Raw genomic sequence first — 27,302 nt, 5'->3', positions numbered from 1 at the left:
CTTTATCCTCACACCTACCCCTCCACGTAGAAAGCTTCACACACGTACCCCTTCACACACGATGGGCCAGCAAGGGGCAGCTCCAGGATGTGTCCCTAGGTCTCTCTGGCACCAAAGCCCTTCTACCCTCCATTAAGAAGAAAAATATTGTTTGTTTATTTTTTTTAGATGGAGTCTCACTCTGTCGCCCAGGTTGGAGTGCAGTGGTGTGATCTCAGCTCACCGCAACCTCCGCCTCCCGGGTTCAAGTGATTCTTCTGCCTCAGCCTCCCAAATAGCTGGGATTACAGATGCTAATTTTTGTATTTTTAGTAGAGATGGGATTTCACCATGTTGGCCAGGATGGTCTTGATCTCTTGACCTTGTGATCTCCCTGCCTTGGCCTCCCAAGGGAAAACATTAAGACCAAAGGGAGCCCTTGACCTTGAGGTAGAGTGAGGGCTCTGTGTGTAGGTAAGAGGGAGCCATGGGGAGATGGTCTTAGGGAGAATGTGAGGCAGGCAGTTGTAGGCAGTAGGAAAAAAAAAAGGGTATGGCCCCAAAATACCCATTAGGAACCCATGGCAGGGGTTGGGTGACAGGCTCTGGGGCTGGGGCAGCAGGGATGAAAGGGAAGAGACCAGAGGAGAAGCCATTTTCCCAAGAGCTTCAGAATAATGAAATGTGGGGAGCACAAAAAGGGGAGGAGGTAGAGGTGGGTTCCCAAAATGAGGGAGACAGGAAGAGAAGCTTGCTCTAGGGAAAGAGGATGAGCTAGTTTGGGACGTAGAGGCAAAAAGATCAATCCCTAAATGTTGCCAGCAATTGAATTCATTGCTGTCTTCTTCCTTCGCTATCCTGAATCTTTCCACCTGCTGCATGGGAAATGCCCTATGCAACCATTTCCCAAGGACCAGCTATGGACCAGGCACAGGTTAGGTCCTTTGGGGTCAGGGAGTTCATGGTGTAGCAGAGGGGATCCCGGCAACTGCTCTGACAGCCCCAGAGGGCCATGCAGGGGCTCGGTGTGGACCCAGGGCAGTGAGTGAGCTGACATCTTTCTGCATGTGCAGACCAGGATGGCTGCAACAGACTTGCATTCCGCAGAGACCGTGAATAAGAAACCACAAGGCACCTCGATTCTGCCATGCCTTTGTCATCTCAGTGTGAAGGCCATGGAGACAGAAAGGACCCCAAGTCACTGGCCTCGCTGACATGATGAGGCTCATTTGGACATTTATCTTAGCACACTTGCCCTGTTCACCAAGTGCCCAGGCTCAGGAGGCCCTGGGCCCGCTGAGAGAGAGGGTCTCGAAAACTCCAACTCAGATCAGAATTCTAGCTCGTCGAAAGGAATCCACTGTCTAGTGCCTCTCTCCTGGGAGGGCAGTGTATCTGGGAGTGGCCTTCCATGCTCTGGGCTGTAGACAGAGCTGCCACTCACAGCCTTTCCCTGTGACAGGAGGTCACTCGAGCCAGCTCCTTGGACTCATGGGCACTGAGGATCCCCCTCCCAGGCTAGGTGGGGGCAGGCAACAGCAGGTGGGTACAAGGCCCTGTCCCACTGGCTCATGCTCTCCCTCTCTGTTCTCCATCCAGCCTCAAGCCCTTCTCAGGACGCGCAGGATGCCAGGCGGCCACGGAGCAGAAACCCCTCCACCTGGACTGTGGAGGATGTGGTGTGGTTTGTGAAGGATGCCGACCCACAGGCTCTGGGGCCTCACGTGGAGCTCTTCAGAAAGCACGTATGCGAGTGGTGGTTTGACCCTGGGGGGATTGGGGAAGCAGGCATGGAAGGAGAGTCAGGTCCAGGGAACTGCAGGGTGCTGCCAGGGGGCTTGGGGGGGCTCTAAACTAAGCACTAGGGGTACCCTCAAGGGAGCCAGAGATGAGAGGGACAGATACAACCACAGAGCAGAACGACCAGTTAATTTGTTTGTAAAGGGATGTTGGCTCCATCTGTTCTCTCACGTTGGCCTGCCTCAGGAGTGCCTGTTTCCTGCCCATCCGGCCGTCTGTGCATGCAACAGACATAGACAGCACACCTAAGACATGCCAGGCAAACCGCAGTCGCGCCTGTTCCTAAACCGCTTTGTGAACTAAATAGGAAAAGGCACAGAAGGTGTTCAGCACGGTTCCCGACTCAGATGCCTTCCCTTAGCAGATACCATCATCATGATTTGAGATATGCTGAAATATAGAGGGATGGTAAAATTCTTTTAAAGATAAGAATCAATAATTTACCTGCCACGCTTACTACGCGCATTTTGTTTTTATTTGTTTTTCTTTCGTTTTGTTTGAAACAGAGTCTCACTCTGTCACCCAGGCCAGAATGCAGTGGTGCGATCTCAATCTCAGCTCACTGCAACATCTGCCTCCCCAATTCAAGCAATTCTCCTGCCTCAGCCTCCCAAGCAGCTGGGATTACAGGTGCCTGCCACTACGCCTGGCTAATTTTTGTATTTTTAGTAGAGATGGGGTTTCCCCACGTTGGCCAGGCTGGTCTCATGTGCTGGGATGACAGGTGTGAGCCACTGCACCTGACACCGTACTCATTTTGTATTGTGCTGTAACAAATTACCACCAACATAGTGACTTCACACAATACACATTCTCTGCCTTACCACTCTGGAGGTCAGGAGCCTGACATGGGTCTCACTGGGCTCAGCCAGCAAGGCTGCGTTTCCTTCTGGAGGTTCCAAGGAACAATCTGCTTGGTGGCCTTTTCTGGCTTCTAGATCCACCATCAGTCCTTTGTTCCCATCCCCCGCCATCATCTTTAAAGCCTGTAACATCAAGCTGAGTCCTGTTTGGCTGCTTGGCTGCCATCCCTGGTCCTCACTGCTGATGTCCTCTTCCACGGTTAAGGAGCTTGGTGATTACACAGCCTTCCCCCCAGCCCTGCCCCATAATCCAGGATAATCTCCCTACTTTAAAGTCAGCTGATTAGCAAACTTAATCCCACCTGCAACCTTAATTCCCCTTTGCTGGGTAACTTGACATTCACAGGTTTGGGGATTAGAATACAAACGTTGCACATGGAGGGGCAGGAGCGTTATTCCACCTTCCACAGTTACAGTATTTTTGTTTCCTGTTTCTCATCTTATTTGGTGATCCTGTCATAGAAATCAGGCTTTTCCATCTGAGGAGGATCCTCATCTCACTCAGCACTTGCCTTTTTTTAGGCATACGTTGACCTAACCTAACAATGGGGCCTTGAGACCAAGAACCACAGAGTGGGTTATGCTTGGACAGATTTGGGCAGGAGGAGTCTGGCAGGGTGGGAGGGGATGGTGGGAATCCAGGAGGTGAGGGAAAGAAAAGACAGTAGGAAATGAGGCTCCTACGGGTGGCCCACAGGTAAGCCTTGCCCACTGCCATTTTGCCAAGGACATGGAGAGTGAATGACACAGAATGGGTGCTCCATCAGTACTGCCTGGCTGGGCGGATGAATGAGAGGGCTGGCGACCCTGGCACCATTAAGTCCTCTAACTATGTCTCTTCTCCCCGCCTGCCTGAGCACTCCACATTTCTACCCTTTGTCTCCAGTGACCTGAAAATAGCACTACAGTTGAGCATGGAAGCCCAGCCTTGCTAGGTTCCTCAAGTCAGTATGCATTCTGGAGGGGGACCATTTTCAGAGACCAATGGCAGCAACGCCAGAACCAAACCTCAAAGGACTGGCTCGTCCCCTTGGTAGTTCTTTGTGCTGAGCCCTGAGATGAAGCAGGTGCATTATTTAGTGCATTCCATCTAGTGTAATAGACAGGACTATAACACACCTGAAATCCTCCATAGGGTGGAATGAGTGGCTATGAAATGAGGTACAGGTAGGTGGGCCTACCAAGGAAAGAAATGAGAAATCAGGGCAATGAAGTTTGGAATGGAAAGACCCTCTAGTTTCAGGGTCTAATGGAGGACACTTCTTGCTCCTTTAGCCAAGGTTGGATGAGGAGATAAACTTTGTAAGTGGGATATTGGGAACACACATCGGGTTACGTTTGATTTCTTCTGTCAGGGGAGGGCAGGAATATGAAGCATCCCGTGTATCGGATGACTCCAGGGAGGTGATGGGGAGAGGAGCACACAGTATTTGTTCGCTTTAAGATTTTAAAAGATCTTGGCCCAGGCCCGAGAGAACATGCTGCCTAAATAAACCCATATGCCCTGAGCGCATTCCCTGACCACACCTTAACCTCAGCCACTGTTTGATGACTCTGACCACCTTCTGGGTTTTCTTGCTTTTGGTCCTGTCCCACCAGGAGATTGATGGCAATGCTCTGCTGCTGCTGAGGAGTGACATGGTCATGAAGTACCTGGGCCTGAAGCTGGGACCCGCACTGAAACTCTGCCACCACATTGACAAACTGAAGCAAGCTAAGTTCTGACTTTTAAAAAAAGACAAAAGCGAAACCCGAAACAACAGATCGCAAGATTATCTTCTGCCTTACCAGCATCCAGTCAACATCACAAGATAGACTCTCCCCTTAAAACTCACAGACACAAAGACTTGGTCTTTCTATAAAACTTGTGAATCTTTGCCTTTTTAAGAATTTAACGTGGACCTTTTGAAAAGTTCGTTTGTGTTAATAATTTGCCAAAAAATTACAAAAGCCTCTGATTTTTTCACATCCCTGTTATGCTAATTGCTCTTAAAGTGGGTCCTATTTGCGTAATGAGAGAATTATGAATGCTTATTCGCAACGAGAGTACTGGAGGGTTCAAAGAATGAAAGAAGGACCTTTGTCCCTGTGGGCTCTGCAGGGACACCCACCTCAGCACCATCTGCCTCTAACTCTGACCTGGGGACTTATCCGTGTGAGCCTTGTTTGCCTCAGCTTTGGAAGCCGACTTCCGAAGATGACTGCCTCACCTTGCACTAGCTGGAAAACTTGAATTCTTTTGCTCCCTGAAAGAAAAGAAGAAAAAAAAATCTTTTCTATTCCTAAAAAATCTGAAGTGCTGTGTTGCTCCACTAGAGGGCAGACTGCTAATGAAATTTCAGGACTCTCGCTGACTGCAGTAGCAGGATTATTCAGTGCTGAGTGGATGGGTGTCTGTGAACAAGATCTAGCCCACACAGAAACAGGGGATTTATTCCACAGTCAGCACCACAGATTGAGACTTGGGAAGAAACCATCAGCTTAGAGGGGTCTAGTTCGTATCCAATCATCGTTGACTGACTGATTGGTACTCCACTAGCAAAGGCAAGAATTTGGAAGCACGCTCTACCCAGATGGGTCTTTGGAGTTCCTTCCCTTCCAGAGTCCTTATTGAGGTGTTGAAGTGTTGGCATGCTGAAGAATCTTAGTGACATTTAGCCATGGGTGTTTCTTTAAAAAAGGAAAAGAAAGTGTCTCAACGAAGCTTTGAAACGGGAGAGTGTTGATTTCTAGTTACATTGCTGGATTATGTAGTTGTATCTGTGGCTAATTTTTCTAGTCCTCAACAAATACACAGACATGCTATTATGGGGTTTAATTCAATTTACAAATAGGTTTTCCTTCCTTACCATGGAGTAATAGAAAAAATTGATTTTCTGCCCTTTTGCAGCTATGTCCAGAGAAGAACAATGAATCCACAATTTATTAGGCAGAGGGACAACTTCCCCGCCATTCTTTTTATTCTTTTCTGTGTTTCTCTCCCTTTCTCTTCTTTCACCCTGAGCAGAAGGCATATCTTCAAAATGAATCCACCTTTGTCACACACATATTCTCTTCCTTAAAAGGACATCAGCAGTGTTGGAGATGAGGAGATGAACATTTGATTTGGGAATTTCTGGGAGAGGTTAGGGATGACTCAGGGCCTTCCTTGGCCAAAAGGTGAATCAGAAAAGGCACTCCTTTCTCTGGGATGCAGCCTGAGCAGGGGTCTCAGCTGGCAAGTGAAGCAGGATGGGAGCTCAACCTCCTCACCCCTTGATCAACTGCCATTGTGCAGAGGGCAGAACCACGAGGGCAGCCCTGGGTAGATCTCCATAGCAACCCGCTACTTAGAATCCAGATGAAGGCCGTAAGAAATGGTCCATGCCATGCCGTTAGGCTCGTTTTGATGTGCAGTATTTGAGAGAGCACACTGTAGCCTCCTTTTCAGGCGCACAAATGGTGGCTGGACTCAGAGCATGGCAGAGAAGGCGAGGAGGAGGATGTGCTAAACTTGCTCGCTGAATTGAGCTTAAGTTATCAGATAGTGGAAGAGCTTGATGTCTGGTGGTTTTGTTACAGGAAGGGGGTCCTGATCCAGACCCCAAGAGAGGGCTCTTGGATCTCATGCAAGAAAGAATTCAGGTGAGTCCATACAGGAAAGTGAAAGCAAGTTTATTAAGAAAGTAAAGGAATAAACGAAGGGTTACTCCATAAGTAGAGCAGCCTTGAGGGCTGCTGGCTGCCCATTCTTATGGTTATTTCTTGATGTTATGCTAAACAAGGGGTGGATTATTCCTGCCTCCACCTGTTAGACCATATAGGGTAACTTTCTGACATTGCCCTGGCATTTGTAAACTGTCATGGCGCTAGTGGTAGTACAGCAGTGAGGAGGACCAGAGGTCACTGTCATCACCATCTTGGTTTTGGTAGATTTTAGCTGGCTTCTTTACTGCAGCCTGTTTTATCAGAAGGTCTTTATAACCTGAATCTTGTGTCGACCTCCTATCTCATCCTGTGACTTAGGACGCCTTAGCAGTCTGGGACTGCAGCCCAGTAGGTTTCAGCCTCATTTCACCCAGCCCCTATTCAAGATGGAGTTGCTCTGGTTCCAACGCCTCTGACAGTTTCAGCACCTGAGAAAAGTACCTTGACTCAGGCCTTGGGACAGAGTCTTCAAGATTTTAAGGTGATAGGGCCTGTCTCTCAAGAGTTTATTAATCATAAGTGCTCACTGCTGGTCTAGAGTTAGATAAGTTTCCCTCAAAACAGCCATGGACAGGTTATGTATTCAGAACTGCCAATGTGAAAACAATGAGATCCAGAAAAATCCCACAACAACCCAGGTTTTTCACTCCTCTTTTTTGTTTCAACCTTCTGTTACTCATGGTACTCTTCCAGCAAAAGATACCTCATTTAGTGACTTCCAGTATTAAGTTTTCAAAACTTCCTATGCACCCTCATCAATGCCTCCTTCACTACAGGGCCACAAACATTGGTGCTCCCAAATAAAAATCAGCCCCAAACAATGTCAAAGAGATGCCTTGAGTAGTTTTCAGGGGAGAGAGATGTTCTCCTTTCAAGTCTTGGAGAAAACTGGATCCGTGGAACTGCTCTCGCAGAGGTGCTATCTCATTTCACATTAAACTTTAAGCAGGACAGATTGCTGAAACCATGATATTTAAGGTTTGACTTTTTAAAAATCTCATTACTTTTAAAATAAATGCTGCCACATCAGAGAATAACCTGGGGAGGAAAATCTTCCTTGACTGCTTCTGCACTGAAATGCAATTAGTCGACCAAATTATTATAGCAATACCGCAATTATAATTAATTTTCACCCCTCTCAAAAATCTTGTCAAACCAGGAGGCTAAATACCTTCACAAATGTAAAACACGCCAGGCCATTTCCTCTAAACAGACCTTAAAGGGCTAGGCCACGTGGGTCACCCTCGTCCAAATGAGAGCCGACTCAGGGGCCTGTGACTTGTACAGATACGGTACTTGGTATTCCATTGCGGTAGCTTTGCTTCAGGTTGTAGTGAATAATGATCTCATTTTGCATAATTCCAAATTAGAGTGTGTATGTGTGTGTGCCTGTGTTCACGTTCCAAACATTTCCAATTACACTTGTCAAACACTTGAAAAAAAATATCAAGAGGCAATTCTATTGCCTAAGGCCTTTTAAATATTTCATGAAGCACATTATTCCCTGTGCAAAGACTTGAGGTGGAAGATGTGGGTCTTGTCTGTGTGTGTGTGTTCTGTGTGTGTGTGTGTGTCTGTGGGGTGTGTGTGTGTGTTTCATGACACTGTAGTTGGGAGAGTCTTAGGAAGTCAGTGCTCGGGAGTGTATCAGCCATTGCCTTTGCTTGGCTTGCAATATGGAGGCAGAACCCACTCTAGTCTGGTCTGGTCTGGTCTGGTTGCTACTACTAAGTGTCCTCTCTGCTTTTCTTTTCTTTTCTTTTTTTTTTTTTGAGATGGAGTCTCGCTCTGTTGCCAGGCTGGAGTGCAGTGGCATGATCTCGGCTCTCTGTAACCTCCGCCTCCTGGGTTTAAGTGATTCTCTTGTCCTAGCCTCCCGAGTAGCTGGGATTACAGGCGCACACCACCACGCCCAGCTAGTTTTCATATTTTCAATAGAGACAGGGTTTCACTATGTTGGCCAGGATGGTTTTGATCTCTTGACCTCATGATCCACCCACCACACCCGGCCCCCTAAGAGTCCCCTCTTATGCCATCAGGGTATGCCCTGGAGGCAGCTGGGTGACCAGGGCTGTTCTAAGGCTGAGCCTGCCCCTCAGGAGGCTGGCTGGATGCGCCAAGCCTGGGCTGCAGGTGACTCTGGAGAGATGGGGAGCCCACCACAGGGAACACTTGTCTTGAGGACGTTTAGTGCCTACCAGAGAGTACACTGGGCTCCCACTGTTTCCCTCCAGGAGGTCTGCTGACTTTTTTTGTTCCTTTCAGCAAGAAAAGAGAGTGAAGAACTAAAGAGAACCAACTATATTAAATACACTGGGAAGGAATATGGGACTAAGGTTGGTTTACGGGAGAAGGAAACCAGTGAGAGAGGGAAGCCTATGACGAAAGCGTCTTAGAAAAACAATAAAAGAGCAGCTATTCTAGCAGCCCCAACCCTTCATGCTGCAATCGCTTATTTTTGTATCTATGTGCTATATGGAATTTTCTTTTTTAATTAAAATTCTTTAAAAATTATTTTTGAGATTATTTCAGGAGATTTTGTCAAATCTCTGAAGATAATTGGAAATGCCCATAGGTGACCAGGGACTCAGATTTAGTCACTGTCAGAAGGTCTTGGAAGAGGGAAATATTCTGCTCTCGTTCTAAAGAAACAGCCAGGTTTTCTCATGTGTCAGCAGGCAGCAGGCACTGTCTGACCTCTGCTCTGAAGGGGCAACTTCTCAGCTCTTCTCCCCGGGGGTAGAGGGGAAGGGGATTGGACTCACTTTTTTTTTAAACCTCAGATAATAAGACATGGGATTGTGAAGGAGTAGGTGATTTTTTTTTAAACTGCAATTTTTTTAAGGAGAAAGTGCAAGCCTGTCCATGGGTCTGATTTGGTTTTTTGGTTATAAACACTCCAAGAGCTGAGCACCTGCTGGGTTCTCCTGTTGCCTTGCCATGTGCCCATATCCCTCCCTATGGCATAAGAGGACCACACTGAGAACCCTGGGATGGTCCAGCAGATGGTCAGACTTCCAGAGGGAACAAACCTTCCTATTTCCAGTCTGTGATGTCAAATCCAGCAGCTTCCCCCCCATCCACCCGCAGGCAGCTCCCATGTGTCCCGCCCTGCTCCTGCAGGAAGAGTGCTGTGCGCCTCAGCTTCTGGGATGCCAACCACTCCAACGGTTGTCCTAATCTGAAATGATTCCTGTACGGACAGTTGGAACCTGGATCTTTGGATATCTAGCATTTGCTTGAAAGAGAATCACCTGCTATTTATTGCCACCAGTTAAGGATCATGAAAACAAGTCTGCTAATAATGGACTTTGTGTAATTGTTCTAATGCTAATAAGCAACTGCTGGGACACTTCCCACAGCAAATTCCTTTGTGGTTTCAGTGGTAGTAGCACACATGGCCTCACCAAGATTCTGGACTGGAGAGAACACTCACTGTGACTCTCCCAGGCTTCAGGAAATTCCACTGACTTAGAAGTAGTTCTGGGCAGAAGCACACTTTTAGAGGAGATTTGCTTTCACAAGTGAAGCCCCAGATGTGCTCTCTTAAAATCCTATGTCAAGAGTCCATAGGTTCTCCCAGTGCTTAGCACTGGGCTCGATTTCCTGTCATTAAGAATAACACCCTCCCTCAGGTCGGAGTGTGCTGTGCCATCAATTGATAGTGGCAAGAGGAGAGGAGTAGAGACACAGGTGATTAAACAGTGATGCCAGGCAGTGTGGGGACAGCAGCATCTTTCTGTCCGAAGGTCTACATCTACCACACAGAACACCTGTGCCCCAGCTGCCTTTCCACCCTACCCTGCTCTGAGGCTCGACCACATGATCTGAGCCTTAGAGTCAGTTTCATGCACTAGGCACTTGCACAGGCCAACATCAACCTCTTCTGTTGACTCCAATTTTGGAACACTCCCAAAGCCTTCTCCAAACAGCTCTGTGAAATAAAGACCCCTCCCTGGGTGTCGCTTTACAGCAATGATGTATGACTGAAGGCTACCTCTCTCATAAATGTAGCATCCTCAACTACATTCTTTTCAAAGAGTTGTTGGAAACCCATCACCATCCCTTGAGGGTGGATTTTTTTCATTTTTGGAGAAAGCCAAAGCCACTGGGCTCATTTCTGGTGCATGACATGGGTAATCAATGTCAGGTTTGAAATCACGTGTGTTACGCACGTGCGTTTGCCTTTTCCTTGTGTGTTTCCTTACTTGGTACAATCCAGCTTCCAATGCCCTTCTCAATAGGTGTCCCTCCTCCTTCAGCCCTGAAGGCGAATGAGGTGCCAATTGGGTGTACCTCTTGAGAACCACAAGCTGCTTCTCTGGCCATCCTGCAATCTGCACGGAGTCACTCTGACATCCATTAGCAATTCAGATAATGCCACAGCTCTTTATAGAAGACAGAGCCTTGTCCAGACCCACTTAGCACTGACAGTACAGCCTCATGACCAAAGCCCGGTCAGAGCCTCGTGTTTAAGTGAGCAGGGTCCAGCCAGCATGAAAGATGAGAGACAGTGACCTACATCAAAAGTGTTTCTGGGGTGAGGTATTGTTTTTGGACATTTTAAGTGGCTTGTTTCTGAGTAGGGAAAGATGATGACATATTTCTCAAAAGAAAATGTGGTTTAGAGGAAAGCGAAAGGCAGTGGCTCTAGAAAAGAAATGCTTCCGTCCTGGCCTTCCTCCGGCACAATCACACACTGCAAGCTCTTTCTAGAAGTCAAACTTGTTTCCTCCTGGGAACTGAACGTATTTCTGTCCACGTGTGAGACAGTTTGAGGGACTTTGATTTCTTTTATTATCCATCGTGGTCTAATCCATAATATTTAATTTTTCTGTCATCTTCTAGCTATATCTTTGACTGATTGGGGATTTTTTTTTTTAAAGAAGAGCTCCTCTTATTTTATCCTCAAGAAAATGTGAAATATCCATTGCTTTATGGAGCAAATATTTCCATTTTATAGATATCTATGGATTAGATTATTTCTCTACTGTATATATCTATTAGCAATTTCATTAACATAAAGATTTTATACTTTAAATACATTTGTGGATAAATTTACTTTTTATTCTATTCACATGCAAGAAAACTAAATAAATTGATTGAAAAAAATCATTTTATCGTTAATTGTCTTATTGCTATTTTTTTGTTCTTTTCGCTAACAGTGAAAACTTTTTGTTAATTAAGTGTGACTGTAACATCACGAAGCTTCTCTCTTCTTGGGGCCTAAGGGTTACTAGCTACACTAGGCTGTCATTACCCCAGACTCCTGCTAACCAATGAGGGCCCACTGATTAGTGAAATCCATGTTCCCTAAGCTTGTGAGGTGGAATGATGATGACTGAAATGTTATGTCTTTTCTTTTGTAAATTGATGGGTTTACTTTCGGATTCTTTCTTTCAACATAGCCTTAGTTAATCTCATGTTTCCACCTCTTTATGCAACTTCGCTACCCCATACACCCGCTCAGGAGGCTTCCCAATCTCGCCCCATCTGGGAGAACCGCAGCTGCACCTTTGCCCTGGTAAAACGTCTTACTTTAATCGCACACTGCGTGTAACAGCCAGAAAGCAAGGGTGCAAATAGATCATCTCTTTATCTTGGTAAGAAAAAAGCAAGCGTAACTACCTTTCCTCTTCTCTACTGAGACAGTCTTTCCTCCCTTCTAATTAAGGAGTTTTAGAGGATGTGTGTGTGCATGTTCATGTGTATTTCTGTGATTGGGTTTACAAACTTAACAGAAAGGTCATCAGCGAAAGTTCCCACATCATTTGCTTGTGCTGAGGCACGTGTGCAGGAAGGACCCAACATATGTAATGCAGATATTCTAATTATATGAAAATTCACTGCATTTTCATTTCTTATGAACACGATGGAATCTCAGAACATTAGTTCAACTCCATGTTTTACTTGGAAGTACTCAGGTAGAGAGAAGATTTCAGCTTAGGAAATGGTGTCATTTTAGGTCCTAGCTTCTTTTAAAAACAAAACCAAACCAGTGGATTTAATTTTGCAGACTAGACATGAGCGAATGTAGCTCACTGTAATGGTAAGCAGCATTGACATTGGAGAGAGACAGCAGTAAACCCTGTTACCTGGGAAAGAGCCTCTCCTTAATTTTTGCTCTTTGCAAGCGTGCTGAAATCAGTTTCCTAATGTTGGGACGATCCTCTCACCTCAAAGTGTTCCTATGTCATTGTGTTACATAATGGGAAATTGTAATAGGCAATTTGGTTCTGTAATTCAGTTTGCAAAGCATGCAAACATAAGAAAACTAGGTTAAATGCAAATAGGCATTACACTAAGGCACCGAAATAGAAAAAAAAAAAAAAGGCACTGTGTCTATAACTTAGAAACAACATGAATTTTATTCCTCACATGCCTCAAAATGCAGAGTTTATTAACGTTATTCCCGTTCTAGTTTAATTCCGCCACATTCCGCACATCCAGACACATTATCTGAGTATGAACACACATGCATTCTCATTGCGTATATTTACCAATCTCTCATTTGTAATAAGCAAGCTGTTTAAGTGTAGTCTGTTACTTAGGAGTGAGTTGGATATACTCATTTTTATCATATACAGTGTCTTCATAAATCGACTATTATATATAAGACACTACATCGAAATGTGCTTTTAATTTTTCAAAGCCCGTTATTATTTGTAACTTTTGCAGGGGGGCAATGACTTCATTATTCAGAGGTTATTTTTTCTGTTTTTAATGTATTCTCTTAAACAGCGATTGGTAGGTACACCATAGTCAGATATGTACAATGTAATTAAACGATCACTACTGGCCTTAATGATTTTGATAGTTTGAGGTGGATTTTATTTGTTTGTTTTCATTTTTGATACAGTAGTTTTTTTCTAGTATAGTGAATTGTGGGCCTTGGTGTGATTCAATGATTTCTAACTCTTAAAATTTCAACACAATGTAAAAAGTATTTCTGTATTTTAAATAAAGAATAAAATTTATATGAGCCTGTATATATTTTATCTGATCAACTTCTCTATGTTAATTACTATTTCATTAGGACTGGTTCCCATAGGTAGAGAGAAAGAATAAGCCTTTCCAACGTGGTCCTTGGACAACTGAGGCCACAAGGGCTGATTCACTGCTGCCTGGAGGGCCCCTGTCATCTGGAGACCTACTGCACCTCAGGGCACCCAGCCCAGGCCCCACACTGGCTCAGGAGAGACTTTTTTTTTTTTTTGAGACAGGGTCTCGCTCTGTTGCCCAGGCTGGAGTGCAGTGGGGCAATCACAGCTCCTTACAGCCTCAAACTCCTGGGCTCAAGGAATCCTCATGCCTCGGCCTCCCAAGTAGCTAGGCCTACAGGTGCACACCACCATGCCTGGCTAAGCTGTATAGTTTTTGTAGAGACAAGGTTTTGCCATGTTGCCCAAGCTGGTCTTGAACTCCTGGGTTCAAGCAATCCACCCACCTCAGCTTCCCAGAGTGTTGGGATTGCAGGTATGAGGCACCACACCCAGCCTGGAGAGACTTATTACAGGAGCCCAGGGTTCTCTAAGAAGCTTACTCTGTTCCCTGACCTTCATATGACCACAAAGGGGTGGTCTAGTGCAGGAAAGAAATGTGAGATTTGATCAGAACCCCCAGGGAAATGTCCGTTCAGGATCATCTTGGGCCAAATGGTTTGAATCTGTGTCCCCACCAAATTTTATGTTGAAACGTAATCCCCAGTGTTGGAGATGGGGCCTGGTGGGAAGTGTTTGGGTCATGGCAATGGATTCTTCATGAATGGATTAGTGCCATCCCCTTAGTTATGACTGGGTTCACACAAGAACTGATGGCTTAAAAGTGTGTGGACCCTCCTGCCCTCTCTTGCTCCTGCCATGTGATGTGCAAGCTCCCTCTTCACCTTCTGCCAAGAGTAGAAGCTCCCTGAGGCCTCTCCAGAAGTCAAGCAGATGTCAGCACCATGCTTCTTGTACAGCCTGCAGAACAGTGAGCAAATCAGACCTGTTTTCTGCATAAATTACCCAGTCTCAGGTATTTCTTAATAGCAGTGCAAGAACAGCTAACACAGTGTCCTCCCTGATCAGTAATCAGAGACAAGAGGGCCTCCCTTCTGTGTTAGTTGAAAGGATTAAAATAAATGACAGTGCTTGTCAAAGGCCCTCAGTGTCTGCAGAATCTGGAGTCCTATTCCAGGGTTGTCTGCTCCTGTTTGTTGGTTGTGGCTAGTTTGGAGGTCACAATTCCTTCTGGATTTTGATCCAGGCCTACCTAACCCTGACCTGCCAATTTCCTGCCCAGAGGCCTCTATCCTGTCCCTAAGTGCTAGCAATGATCACTGGCAATGACAACATGGTTCTCGGTGAAAACAATTTGGGGGGTTAGAAGAGGTAATCTTCCCATGGCAGTGTCCTCTATGGTTGAGTGAGGCCAGCAAGGAGGGCCAGCTCTCAGGGCATGTTGGGGTGCAGGCCTCCAAAGCATTCTCTCATCATCTGCCCTTGATTTGCTTACAACTTAATGGACTGAAAATTTTAATCTGGCTACTTGTCTCACTTGAACAAAACTATTTCCAAGCTCATATCTGTCCTCTCTCCCTCAGGATGGGTCCACACTCAGTGGCCTCTCTCATACATCCAGGAAGTCTCTGAGCCAACACAAGAAAATCCACCTATAAGTGCCCTCACTCATCCAGATTTAAGGGCCTCTTCTCTGAGCCTACTCTCCTCCAACAGTTAGACACAAGCTCTCAAAACCCAGCTTCTTTTACTAGTTTTTTCTCATTATAGTTGTCCAAGCAATAGTACCCTACCCATAAAGATCCAAGCGAGGAAGAAATCCTGACATAAGTGTTATTTTGTTTCTGTCAGATCTGAACACAGATGTGGCCACCTGAACACCTGAACACCTTTAGGCCTAGAAAAAAGGAGGGAGCATCTTGCCCTGGGGAAACAGTTGTGCAGTGTGAATGACTAGACATCACGGAGAGACAGGGTCAGCAGCTAGCATGCGGGGTGAGGCTCGAAGCTGATGCATGGGTGTGTGGATGATTAGACATCATGGAGAGACGGAATCAGCAGCTAGCATGCAGGGTGAGGCTCGAAGCTGATGCACAGATGTGTGGATGATTAGACTTCATGGAGACATGGAATCAGCAGCTAGCATGCAGGGTGAGGCTCGAAGCTGATGCACGGGTGTGTGGATGATTAGACTTCATGGAGACATGGAATCAGCAGCTAGCATGCAGGGTGAGGCTCGAAGCTGATGCACGGGTGTGTGCACATCAGAATGCGCCTATACATCCACACTGCGCCTCTCATTCCCTGTTACTCACAAGCCAGAAGACAGACTGGACCAGAAGCCACAAGCCCAGATTTTGGCCCTGGCTTGCCCACTGACAAGATGAGGGCTTTGGGTATGTCAGTTCACCTTTCCAGACCCCAGGAAGTTGCACTAAACAAGGTCCACGTTCCGCAGCCTCACCCTGGCCCACTGCAATAGCCCCTGGGTCTATGACTCAGCTGCAGAATGGGCCATTTATGACTAGACTCATGACCTTGAGAGTCCTGAGTTGGCAGGATTCGTCAGGGCTCTGTAGAGAAGGGAGGAATTACAGGAGATATATAGCTGAGACCAAGATGATGGCCTACCTCAGGGGTCTCTCTCCTGATTATCTAAGTAGGAAAGTATTTCTTAAGACAGGAATGGAATTGATTTTCTCAGACAGTTACCAGAAAAGAGAATTTCCCACATACTACGTGAATCACTGTGAAAGACATATTGCTCCGTTCTAGGAATTTAAAGTGCCATCACATATGCTGAGCATGGGCAGATCCCGCCTTCTGATCTCTGACTAAGAACTTCCTTTCATTCTAGTGCTCAATGAACTCACACATTTTCCCATTACCCCTTTCATTAAAAAAATCATTTTTTAAGTAGAATTGCTTTTCTCCTTGAACTCTTCACCAAGGTTGATTCGACATCCGTCTAGGAGTGGCCCCTAACTTATTGTTAACCTATTAGTGGAAGCAATAAAAAATACTGAAAGATGAAGGCTATTTAAATGAGAAATATTTCTGTAAAATCCCCCCAAGGTTAGGGGGATGGAGCAGTGGTTTTGACAGTAGCTCTGCCGCCAGTTTCAGGCTCTCTGGTTTGGCAACAATGTTTTGTTAGCAGTAATCAGCGAATCCCATTACTTAATAAGGTTATCACTCTGAGCAAAAGCTGCAAATTACACTTTCTTTCTCTGCAGGCTGAAGACAACATCCTTCACACTTTACATTTATAAGTTGTATCTCAGCAGAAACAGGGTAAACAGAAGCACATGGAAAATGTCTTTTGTGTGAAATTCAGGCTGATATTTTATACAAAAATTTCAGTCATGTTAACCTGCCCCCCTGACAAACTCCTCCATCATTTGGTGCTGGTTTGGACTGTGTATCCCAAAGAAGTAGGAAAACACACTTTTTTTTCATCATCAACTGCAGAAGACACTCGGTCATGGCCACCAAGAGCAAATTCACAGGCTTGTAAAAGCCTAACTCAAGTCATGGCCAAGCCCAAGTGGCTCTGCTCATCAGCCTTCTCCAGTGATTTAGTGGTGGAGGGAGGGCCCCTCTCTTTGAACATAACCATCTCCATTAACCCCCATGACTCTCACTTGCCATTTCATCATGGAGTAGTCTTTGAATTCTGTCTCCCCACTCTCTCACCCATCCCCACTCCACCCCTTGACTCATGCTTGTGTTTAAATTCCATAGCATCAGCGGCCAAATTTCCTCTGCATTAGTTTACGCATCTTCACCTATCCTTTTCCACGTGGGGACCAGGAACCTCCGAGAAGTCTCCGGTTGTGCTGAACTCATTGGCATCAGCCTTGACCTCCCACCAAGTTGGCACCATTGTCCCATGTGGCATAATGGTGAGCGTGTCATGCAGCCGACAGGAAGAGCTGTGGGAGCTCCTTGCAGACTTGGGGCAAGGGAAGCTGATCCGTTGGTGAAAAATACAGGACAGGAGGTTCTTGGGAGAAAGGCATCTGGGAACCAGGAGGGTATTCGAGGGAGGCTTTCCAGCCAGCATCCCCTCCAGAGGGTCTGGGCTGTGTCTGAGCACTTCGCCGGCACTCACAGCTGCGTGACCCTGCAGACCTGCTGTTCCCTCTCCGTCCCTCCAGTTCAGCAGTTGCTGCCTTTATTTTTTCTTTTTGGCTTAGAAAGCTGCAGAGGGGAGGAACTTGAGGGTTTGGGTTTTTTCCGGTGTGTTTTCTGTGTGCATGTACTGTCTCTACCTCATTCCAGCTGTTGATGACATTTTCCTCCCCACCCTTTCCCTCCCCCCACCCTACGCCTCTCACCCACCCCTCCCATGCATTCTCCAGTCCGCAGCATTTTTTAGAGCTGCGTATAATTTCCCGAGGGAGAGACCCTGTGTTCTCTGGCTGACTTATTCTTTATATATTCCCAGTCAAACTCTTCCCCTTTCGGCTGCACCTCTGCGTCCTTCCTCCACTTGGCTCTCGAAGCGTTTTTTTCTTGGTGTTTTATTTCCTCCTCTTGCCTCCTCCATTCCCGCCCTCAGTGAGAACATCTCTGTGCATGTCTTACAGCCTTACATTTTCCACCAAAAAACACATTTCCAAGGGCCTTAGTGACTTGTGAAAATTCCTTCCAAACCTGTCTCCTGGAAACAGGATGGAGGATGAAAGATTTCTTCATTAAAATTAGACACTTTAAAGAGGCACCCAGTAAAAGCTCTGAAAATCCCCAGTGGGCCTTTGTCTGCATGGGGCTGGTGTGGAAGCTAGTGGGGAAGCCAGGACTTCAGGGAAGGGCCGAGACAAAGGGATCTGGGGTTCCATTACCCCCACTTGATGACACAGAATCTCCTGCGGGTAGGGAGCTTCGAACTGGATGGGTTGTTCACTGGCTTTCTACCCCGAGGCTCACTCTACCATTGCTGCTTGCAACAGCTCGTGCGGAGGGGCCTGGAGGTCCTCTGATCCGCCCTTTTTGGAGAATGAATATAATTTATGATTTGAAAAGCTGTTCAAGGCTCTGGACGTCATTCCAAGCTGTAATCTCTCATTCAGACTTCTAATGTTCGATTAAGCAGCTGGGCGGCGTCCCCTCTAAAAAGTAGCTTTCAGACACCAGCCAGCTCCCCACTGGGGGTTTAACAGCAGAATGCAATCAGAGCTTGCAGGAAAAGCCTAGGCAGGGCCTTAGGAAACTCTTGCCTGGGCGAGAAGTTGTCCAACTCTGACTAAAAGCAGGAGACAAGGAAGACAAAGGCCACTTCCTCCTGGAAGCCAGACCGGGCACTAGGTGCTTCAGGCACAATATCTGACTGATTTCTCGATGACCCTGCACTGTGGGCACTGACAGAGAAGGTGAGATGTGGAGGATGGCTGAGGCACCCCTGAGGGGCTGGCAGGAGCCCCTGTGTGGGAGGCCTGGGTGGCTCCATCAGGGCAGAGGCTGGGCAGTCTGGCCTTGAGAGGACCCGATTCTCCTTAGCATGGCTGATGAGAATGGCAGGAAGACCAGCCCCATTCCCACTGGGTTTGGGTCCTCAAAGAAGAGGCCACTATGGCCCCTCTAACCTCAGACCAAGCAATTTCAGGCTCTGCCCCTTCTGACTCACAGGTGACAGTCCTACAGATGCTCCCAAGTGCCTCTGCCCCATCACAGCTGACAGCCACTGAGGGAGAATGCACACCTGGCCTGATGGCCTTCAAGAATGGCACCCAAAAGAGGGACAGATCCCAGTCCCGCCCCCTCACTCCTCAGCTCTCCCCCGCTCCGCTGCTCATTTCTGGAGGTTTCTGCTCAGTAACTTCACAGACCTGGGCTCTGTTTCCTCATCTGTAAAACAAAGGCATTGAATGAGGCCTGGCTTTTGAAGCTGTGTTCTGAGGGGCCCTGGGGATCAGGAGGACAGCCCAGGCCTCAGCATCCTGCTCCCTCTCATCTAGAACTGCTCCACCTTGATCTACTTCATATGTTGGGGTGTATGATTGTATTTGAAGAAAGGAATCCACTCTTGTAAAAACTCTTGGAAGTCAGTGGTTTCAGAACTGTCATTCTGTCCTCCCAATAATCTCATATTACCTGCAGGTAGTACCAGCTTCGTGATGTCATTATCATCATCATTGTCACTGGACAAACTTCTTTTATTATTCAGAGAGTTCAGGCAAAGTGAGTGTAGAATTATCTAAACATGGCTGGGTGAGGTGGCTCAGACCTGTAATCCCAGCACTTTGGGAGGCAGAGGCAGGCAGATCATGAGGTCAGCCTGGCAAACACAGTGAAACTATATCTCTACTAAAAATATTAAAAAAAATTTGCCAGGCTTGGTGGGAGGCACTTGTAGTCCCAGCTACTTGGGAGGCTGAGGCAGGAGAATCACTTGAGCCCAGGAGGCAGAGGTTGCAGTGAGCCAAGATCACACCACTGCACTCCAGCCTGGGTGACAGAGTGAGACTCAATCTCAAAAAAAAAAAGAATTATCTAGACACTCCTGCCCTTGCTTCAAGCCAGCAGGGAAGGGGACATAAAATAAATATATTATCACTTCCTTTTATTCCCCAGCAAGAGGAAGGAACTTCAAGTTCTGTGCAGAATCCCAAAAAATCTGTTTCTTGTTAATCACCTTCACAAAAGGTCATAAGACTCCCTGAGATGTGGGCTATTAGCGGCCCAGACTTGGCCAAGTTTGCCTTTCACTGTTATCCAGAGAAAGTAAATTGACTTTATAGGACAGCACTCAGAGCTCACAAAGAAGTGACTTGTCCCTGGACAATTAAAAACTATGGAGGGCAGCCAATATAGAAGGAAAATAATGATGAATGATAACATTTGCATTCTAGAAAATTAAATATATTTGTAAGAATAAGGAGGTTCCAAATGGTCACTAAAAAGCTGATCACTTTCACAAGAAACAAGCCCTGGCACGAGAATCCTGAGAGAAGGAGCTCTGCAGCCAGGGAGATCAGTGTTCAGACTCTATTTTCTCTCCTAAGCCCCATGACTTTGAGGCAGCGACAACCTCTCTAAGCCTTAGCTCGTTCACCTGAAGCATGAACATAGTAATCAGTAGCAGCTTTCACAGTGAGAATGGATGAAGATAATAGACATAAGTCCCCATCTATTTCCTCTTTTCTCCATCTTCCAGTGTCACAGAGGACTCACCACTTCCAGGAGTCTGGGCCAGTGGAACAAACAGAATGTTCTCTATCCTGTGATTAGAGACTAGATAAGTTCCCAGGAAAAATGAGAGAAGTCACCAGGAAAGGGCTAGGCAGGGTGATATGGTTTGGCTGTGTCCCTATTTAAATCTCATCTTGAATTTGTAGCTCCCGCAATTCCCACATGTTGTGGAAGGGACCCAGTGGTAGATAATTGAATCATGGGATTGGGTCGCTGTTCTCATGATAGTAAATAAGTCTCATGAGATCTGGTGATTTTTAAAGAAGAGTTCCCCTGCACAAGCGCTCTCTCTCTTTGCCTGCTGCCATCCATGTAAGACATGACTTGCTCCTTCTTGCTTTCCATTATGATTGTGAAGCCTCCCCAGCCATGTGGAACTGTGAGTTCATTAAACTTTTTTCCTTTATAAATTATCCAGTGTCGGGTATGTCTTTCTCAGCAGTGTGAAAATGAACTCATACACAAGGCTTCCCTTTCTGGATCAAGATTCAGGCCAGCTTTCCCTTCTGAACTGGTCCTCACTTGGTTACTCAGTTAACCTCCTGCCCAGATTCACCCATCGAGTAGGCTAGGCCACCCTCCAGACTACTGCACACGGGACTGGATAGAACAAGGAGAGAAAAGAAAGATAAAATGTCTTTCACTGAGACTACCTTACTCCTGTAGTGAGGTGTATGGGGTGCACAGCTTAGAGTTGAGCCCAGCCCTAAGAAATTGGAGTCACTGTAACAAAGATAATATTTTAGTGGCTCTTATAACTTTTTCTTTATAATCCTGTTGCTATGATCTGCCTCATCCACAGGATCCTGCAGTAGTCAGTCCCCAGTAATGAACGCAGCAGGAAGGCCAAACATGGGGATTTGGGGGCCAGATTACAAGAATTTGATTCCTGATCCTGTCATTTCCTAGCTGTGAGTCTTAGAACAAGTTATCCCACATCTTTGCATCCTCATTTGTAAAGCAGGGGTGCCAGTAGTAGGCCTGTCACATAAGATTGTTTCAAGCATTTAATGAGGTCATACATGTCTAACACCTGTCACGGAGTAAGCACTTTAAATATTAGTCGTGATAAGTAAAGCAAGCTACTGTAACAAACAACCCAAAATATCAGGGGCTTAACATAATACTTGTGTATCATTTATATCACAGTCTGATTGGGTCCAAGGATTCCCCTTGAAGAAGAGACCCAGGGATCTAGTCTCTTTCCATCTTGCAACATCCCAATCCTCAACATGTGTCCTCTGCAGTTGCCATGGAATGAAAAGAGCAGAAAGAAGGATTGCTCAGAGGCAATTATACGAAGCCTGCAAACTGCATTCATCACTCTACCTGCATTGACCCCAGCCCAATCTAGTTACAAGGGAAGCTGAAAAATATAATTGTCTTCCTGGGTATGCAAGCAGAAAAAAACAGGGTTGGTGAGCATCTAGTCATCTTTACAGTAGCTTTCCGGAGGCTTATATCCTGAATCCCTTAAAAAAGTTAAAGGGGTCCACCTAGGCTCAACCGGGGTTGGGAGTGAGGGTGAGGCAGATCTTGAAGAGCACATCCACCATCTTGTGAGGCTTCAGAGGAAATCTTTACATCATCTCCAAGCAAAGAGAAGCTGTTTGCCTGTATTAAATAAAAGAGGCTTACTTCTGCTGGCCTGAAGAATCAAGGAGGATGGGTGGTTAGAGATTCTTAGGCACTTCCAACATACTGTCCCTATTCCTAGTCTCAGGGTACCACTCTTTCACCTTTAGAACTATGAATCTGACATTCGAAACCTAAGCATGCAAATTCAGTATGCTTTGCAGCTCTGCTACTGTTATTGTCAGATCCTGGGCCTGACTTTCAGCAGTTTGTCCTGCAGATGCAGAAGTTAAGGGCTGCCATAGAGGCCCTCTGGCTTTCCTAGAATGCTCTAAGTTGGCAATAAACTGTTTTGAAATTTTTTGCCAAGCATTCCAATGTCATCAAAAGCAGCTTGTACCTGCTACAAGTCTTATAATTATGATTACCATATTCCACCAATCAAGAGCCATAATCAATGCATATAACAGTGGTTCCTAGATATGCTGTATATAAGAATCACCTGGAGACTTTTGCGAAAGTACTATCACCTGGCTTTCACCCATAGACATTTTGATTTAATTAATTTGGGATGAAACCAAGGCAAGAGGATTTTTTTAAAGCTTTCCCATGATTTTTTAATGTACAGCAATTTAGAAACCACTGACATATCTGAATGCTTCATCTTTTACTGGAACTTCATCACAATTAACTACAGACAACAGCCTTGGTGACAGTGATGCCATCACATATCAGGGGTTGTTACCAGTCCATTTACTACCAGCAATGAGGGCCCTATGCCTTTATACTAGTGGGCAATTCAACTCCAAATCCCATCTTGAAGGTCTGCTTTCAAAGGCCACTCTTGAAACTTTCCACATTCCCTAGAAAATAGAGACTGAGCAAATCTTATATGCTAAGGCTTTTGGGGGAATGAAATTCCAGGGAAGCAGGAGTGAAGAAAAGAGATAAACAGAGAGAGAGAGTTAGCAAATATAAAGTATGTTACTGGTGGGGCACAGTAGCTCACAACTGCAATCCCAGCACTTTGGGAGGCTGAGGAGGGCAGATCAGTTGAAGCCAGGAATTTAAGACCATCCTGGCCAACATGGAGAAACCCCATTTCTCCTAAAAATACAAAAGTTAGCTGGGCATGATGGCGCACACCTGTAATCCCAGCTACTCGGGAAGCTGAGGCATGAGAATCACTTGAACTCACGAGGCAAAGGTTGCAGTGAGTCAAGATTGCACCACTGCACTCCAGCCTGGGAGACAGAGCAAGACCCTGTCTTAAAAGAAATAAAGTGTATGACCAAGCTGGCCACAGTTTAATGAGAAACTGATTCAATCCTGCAGGATGTCTTCAGAGAGACCATATGAGATGACCCACCTTCAAATAGTACCACTCAGGAGAGGAGGACAGAAGGATTTCCTCTAATTCCCATCTCCAGCTAGTCATAGTTTGCTAGTTGCTATTCCCGGGTTTGTATGTATATGGATACCAAATGGATCCCATAGTATCTTGAGTCTCCATAGTAAAAGGAAAGTCCAATGGCAAATGAAAGGCAAGAGATCTATGGCACAGAAAATGAGGAGGGCCATTGCATCAGTTATCTGTTGCTGTGGAACAAACCACTCCCAAAACTCAGCTACTAAAAACAATCACCATTTTGTTTGCTTACAATACTACAGGTAAGCAATATGGACTGGGCTCAGCTTAGTGGTTCTTCTGTTGATCTTTCCAGGGGTTACTTACATGGCTGCAGTCATCTTACTGTGGCTTACTTGGGGCTGAATGGTCCAAGGTGGCCATAGTCACATTTTGGGCAGTTGGTGCTTACTGATGGCACCATCTCATCCTATGGTCATCCTTCATGGTCACTTCTCTTCACATAATCATTCACCCTCTTGGGGGCTTTCTGACATGGCAGCATTGCATTCCAAGATGAGGACATAAGAGGCTGCAAGAGGTCTTGAAGCGGAGACTCAGAAGTCATACAAAGTCATTTCTACACGTTCTGTTGGTCAAAGAAGTCACAAGACCAGCTCAGATTCATGGAGAGGGGAAACAGACATCTTGATGGGAGTAGAGTAGGCATACTGTAATGGGGCGTGCACACAGCAGTGAAAGGGGCCACTGCAGACGCCTTTACAAACATTCTACCATGAGCACTGTCACTTTATGCCTACAAGCAGGCTGCAGTTTCATGGCAACAGTGGAGGCAGCAGTGGCCAACTGGCTCCAAAACAATAGCACAAGTGGTGGTGAGAGCTGCTCCAGTCAAAAACCAAGGAGAATCTGTAGATCTTGTGGCCATAACCTGAATTCACTGCATAGTACACTACTGTTTTAGAGAACAATGTGGTAATATTTAATAAAAAGTTGAAAATGCGCCTGTACTCCCACCTCAAAATTCCACCTCCAGAAATTCTCCCAGGTATTCACAAGGTGAGGACGAATATGTTCACGGTAACATTGTTTGAAATAGCAAAACATAGCACGACCTAAAAGTCTATTAAGGGAATGGATAAACAAACTCTGATATATTCATGCAACGGTAGTATACAGTGACTACACGAGATAGATGTATCAGCATGAATAAATGTCAGAAATATAAAGGTGAGTGCAAAAAAGGACATTTTAGAAGAAGGCACACATATTAATATAATTTGTTTAAATTTTTTTAAAAAACAAAAAAAATGATACTTTATTGTTTAAGCATGCATACATACATAGAAAAATATCGAAGTATGTATGAGAGAGGCTAGGAGCTTGAGACCAGCTGGGGTAACATAGCAATAACCTGTTTCTACAAAAACAAAATTAATTAGCTGTAGGTGGTGGTGCATACCTGTGGTCCTAGCTCCTTGAGAGCATGAAGCAAGAGGATCACTTGAGCCTAGGAATTCAAGGCTGAAGTCACTTGAACCTAGGAGTTCAAGGCTGAAGTCACCTGAGCCTAGGAGTTCAAGGCTGCCGTAAGCCACGATCACACGACTGTACTCCAACCTGGACAACAGAGTAAGACCCTTCTCTAAAAACAACAACAAAACCACATGTGAAAAAGTGTGATGGTTAATTTTATATGTCAACTTGGCTGGGCTCTGGGGAGCCCAGATTAAACATGATTTCTGGGTGTGTCTGTGCCAGTGTTTCCAGATGGGATCAGCACTGGAATCAGATGGTCCTCCCCAGCATGGGCGGGTACCACCCAAACCATTAAGGGCCTGAGTAGATCAAAGAGTGGAAGAAGAAGGACTTTACTCCTTTTTTTTTGCACCTCTGCAAATACATATATATATTCTATCAGTTCTTTTTCTCTGGAGAACCATAATACAGAAAAGTACTCTTAACTTCAGGATTGTGGTTAACACCAGGATAGAAAAATGGGATCGGGGAAGAGTATGGGGTGGGCATGAGGGATCATCTGCAGTATTGTGTTTATTAAAACAAAAAGTAATCCAAGGTAAACATAGGACATGCTAAGCTTTGTTATCTATGGGCTTTGGGTCCATGGATTTTTATCACATTATTTTCTATAGTTATCATATATTTAAAATATGACATAGGAGGCCGGGTGCAGTGGCTCACACCTGTAGTCCCAGCACTTTGGGAGGCTGAGGCAGGTGGATCACGAGGTCAAGAGATCGAGACCATCCTGGTCAACACGGTGAAACCCCGCCTCTACTAAAAATACAAAAAATTAGCTGGGCATGGTGGCGCGTGCCTGTAATCCCAGCTACTCAGGAGGCTGAGGCAGGAGAATTGCCTGAACCCAGGAGGCGGAGGTTGCGGTGAGCCGAGATCGGGCCATTGCACTCCAGCCTGGGTAACAAGAGCGAAACTCCGTCTCAAACAAACAAAAATGACACAGTAAATCAAAAACAAATATTCTTAAAAGGCACCAAAGGACCCTAGTTCTGGTCTGGATTCAGCTTCTAAGCTTGCCGTTGGATAGAAATAAATCTGGGAGATATAAACCAAAATATAAATAGTGCTTAACACTGAGTGATAAACTTTTTTTTTCTTTTGAGACAGAGTCTTGCTCTGCTGCCTAGCTGGAGTACAGTGGCGCGATCTCGGCTCACTGCAACCTCCGCCTCCTGGGTTCCAGCGATTCTCCTGCCTCAGCCTCCCGAGTAGCTGGGATTACAGGCAACTGCCAGGATGCCCAGCTAATTTTTTGTATTTTAGTAGAGATGAGATTTCATCATGTTGGCCAGGATGGTCTCAATCTCTTGACCTCATGATCCGCCCACCTCAGCCTCCCAAAGTTCTGGGATTACAGGTGTAAGCCACCACACCCGGCCTGAGTGATAGAATTTTAATGATCTTTGTTTTCTTAACTTTAATTGAATTTTAAAAGAATTGCTTGTACTTTTTTATTATCAGAAAAATTAAGATATTTCTTTAAAACTGTTCTTTAAGGTGAGTGCAGTGGCACATACCTGTAATCCCAGCACTTTGGGAGCCCGAGGTGGGTAGATCACCTGAGGTCAGGAGTTCAAGACCAGCCTGGTCAACATGGTGAAACCATCTCTACTAATAATGCAAAAATCATCTGGGAGTGGTGGCGCGGGCCTGTAATCCCAGCTACTCAGGAGGCTGAGGTGGGAGAGTTGCTTGAACCCAGGAGGCAGAGGTTGCAGTGAGCAGAGATTGCGCCACTGCACTCCAGCCTGGGTGACAGAGAGAGACTCGCTCCCAACAAAAACAAAACCAAGAAAACCTTTGCTTTTGGCCTTAGAGAAATCACTCCACTTTCCTGCTAGCCTTGTGTGTATATGGTCTTTAAAGCCATTATGTATCACAAGGAAAAATAAATTGAAATCATTATTTTGTTCACTGAACATATGCTCCAACCTTTGCTCAGTCACATCATTCCCCCGCACAGAGCGGGCACACTTGGGACATTAAATGCAGCTGTACTCCAGCATAGCTGCCCTTCTAGTGGGTAGAAGGACAGGGACATCATGTGGCAAACAAGGCTCTCCCCTATTGAAAAGTAGACCCCCCTTCCCTATTCCCTTATTAAATAACACTCAGCTAAAATGGCCTATTATGAGGGATAACCCTCTCTAAGATACCATCCTTTTCTAAGCTCACCAAGCAGTAAATAAAAGGACACCAAAGTCTACACACCCCCGGCCATGTATGCTGATTTTTGGGGCCACTTTCCATCTGTTGAGGTGTTCATCACTCTCATAGCACAGAACCTTGGGA

At 45.8% G+C, this 27,302-nt stretch overlaps 1 protein-coding gene across 2 annotated transcripts in view; it reads left to right on the top strand.

Annotated features, from left to right (window-relative positions):
* The window catches only part of SCML4 (Scm polycomb group protein like 4), a 71,787-nt gene extending 62,944 nt beyond the window's left edge, over positions 1 to 8,843 (top strand). For both annotated transcript variants that reach the window (XM_078369900.1, XM_008994862.5), the window contains 2 exons: positions 1,579 to 1,724; positions 4,242 to 8,843. In XM_078369900.1, the coding sequence (XP_078226026.1) occupies positions 1,579 to 1,724; positions 4,242 to 4,367 (272 nt within the window). In that variant the 3' untranslated portion in view covers positions 4,368 to 8,843. The remainder of the gene's footprint in view (positions 1 to 1,578; positions 1,725 to 4,241) is intronic.
* Positions 8,844 to 27,302: the final 18,459 nt, after the last annotated feature.

Source organism: Callithrix jacchus, chromosome 4 (assembly GCF_049354715.1).
Source record: "Callithrix jacchus isolate 240 chromosome 4, calJac240_pri, whole genome shotgun sequence".
NCBI lineage: Eukaryota > Metazoa > Chordata > Mammalia > Primates > Cebidae > Callithrix > Callithrix jacchus.
Note: the sequence above shows the minus strand (reverse complement) of the source record. Positions and strands in the feature narration are given on the sequence as shown.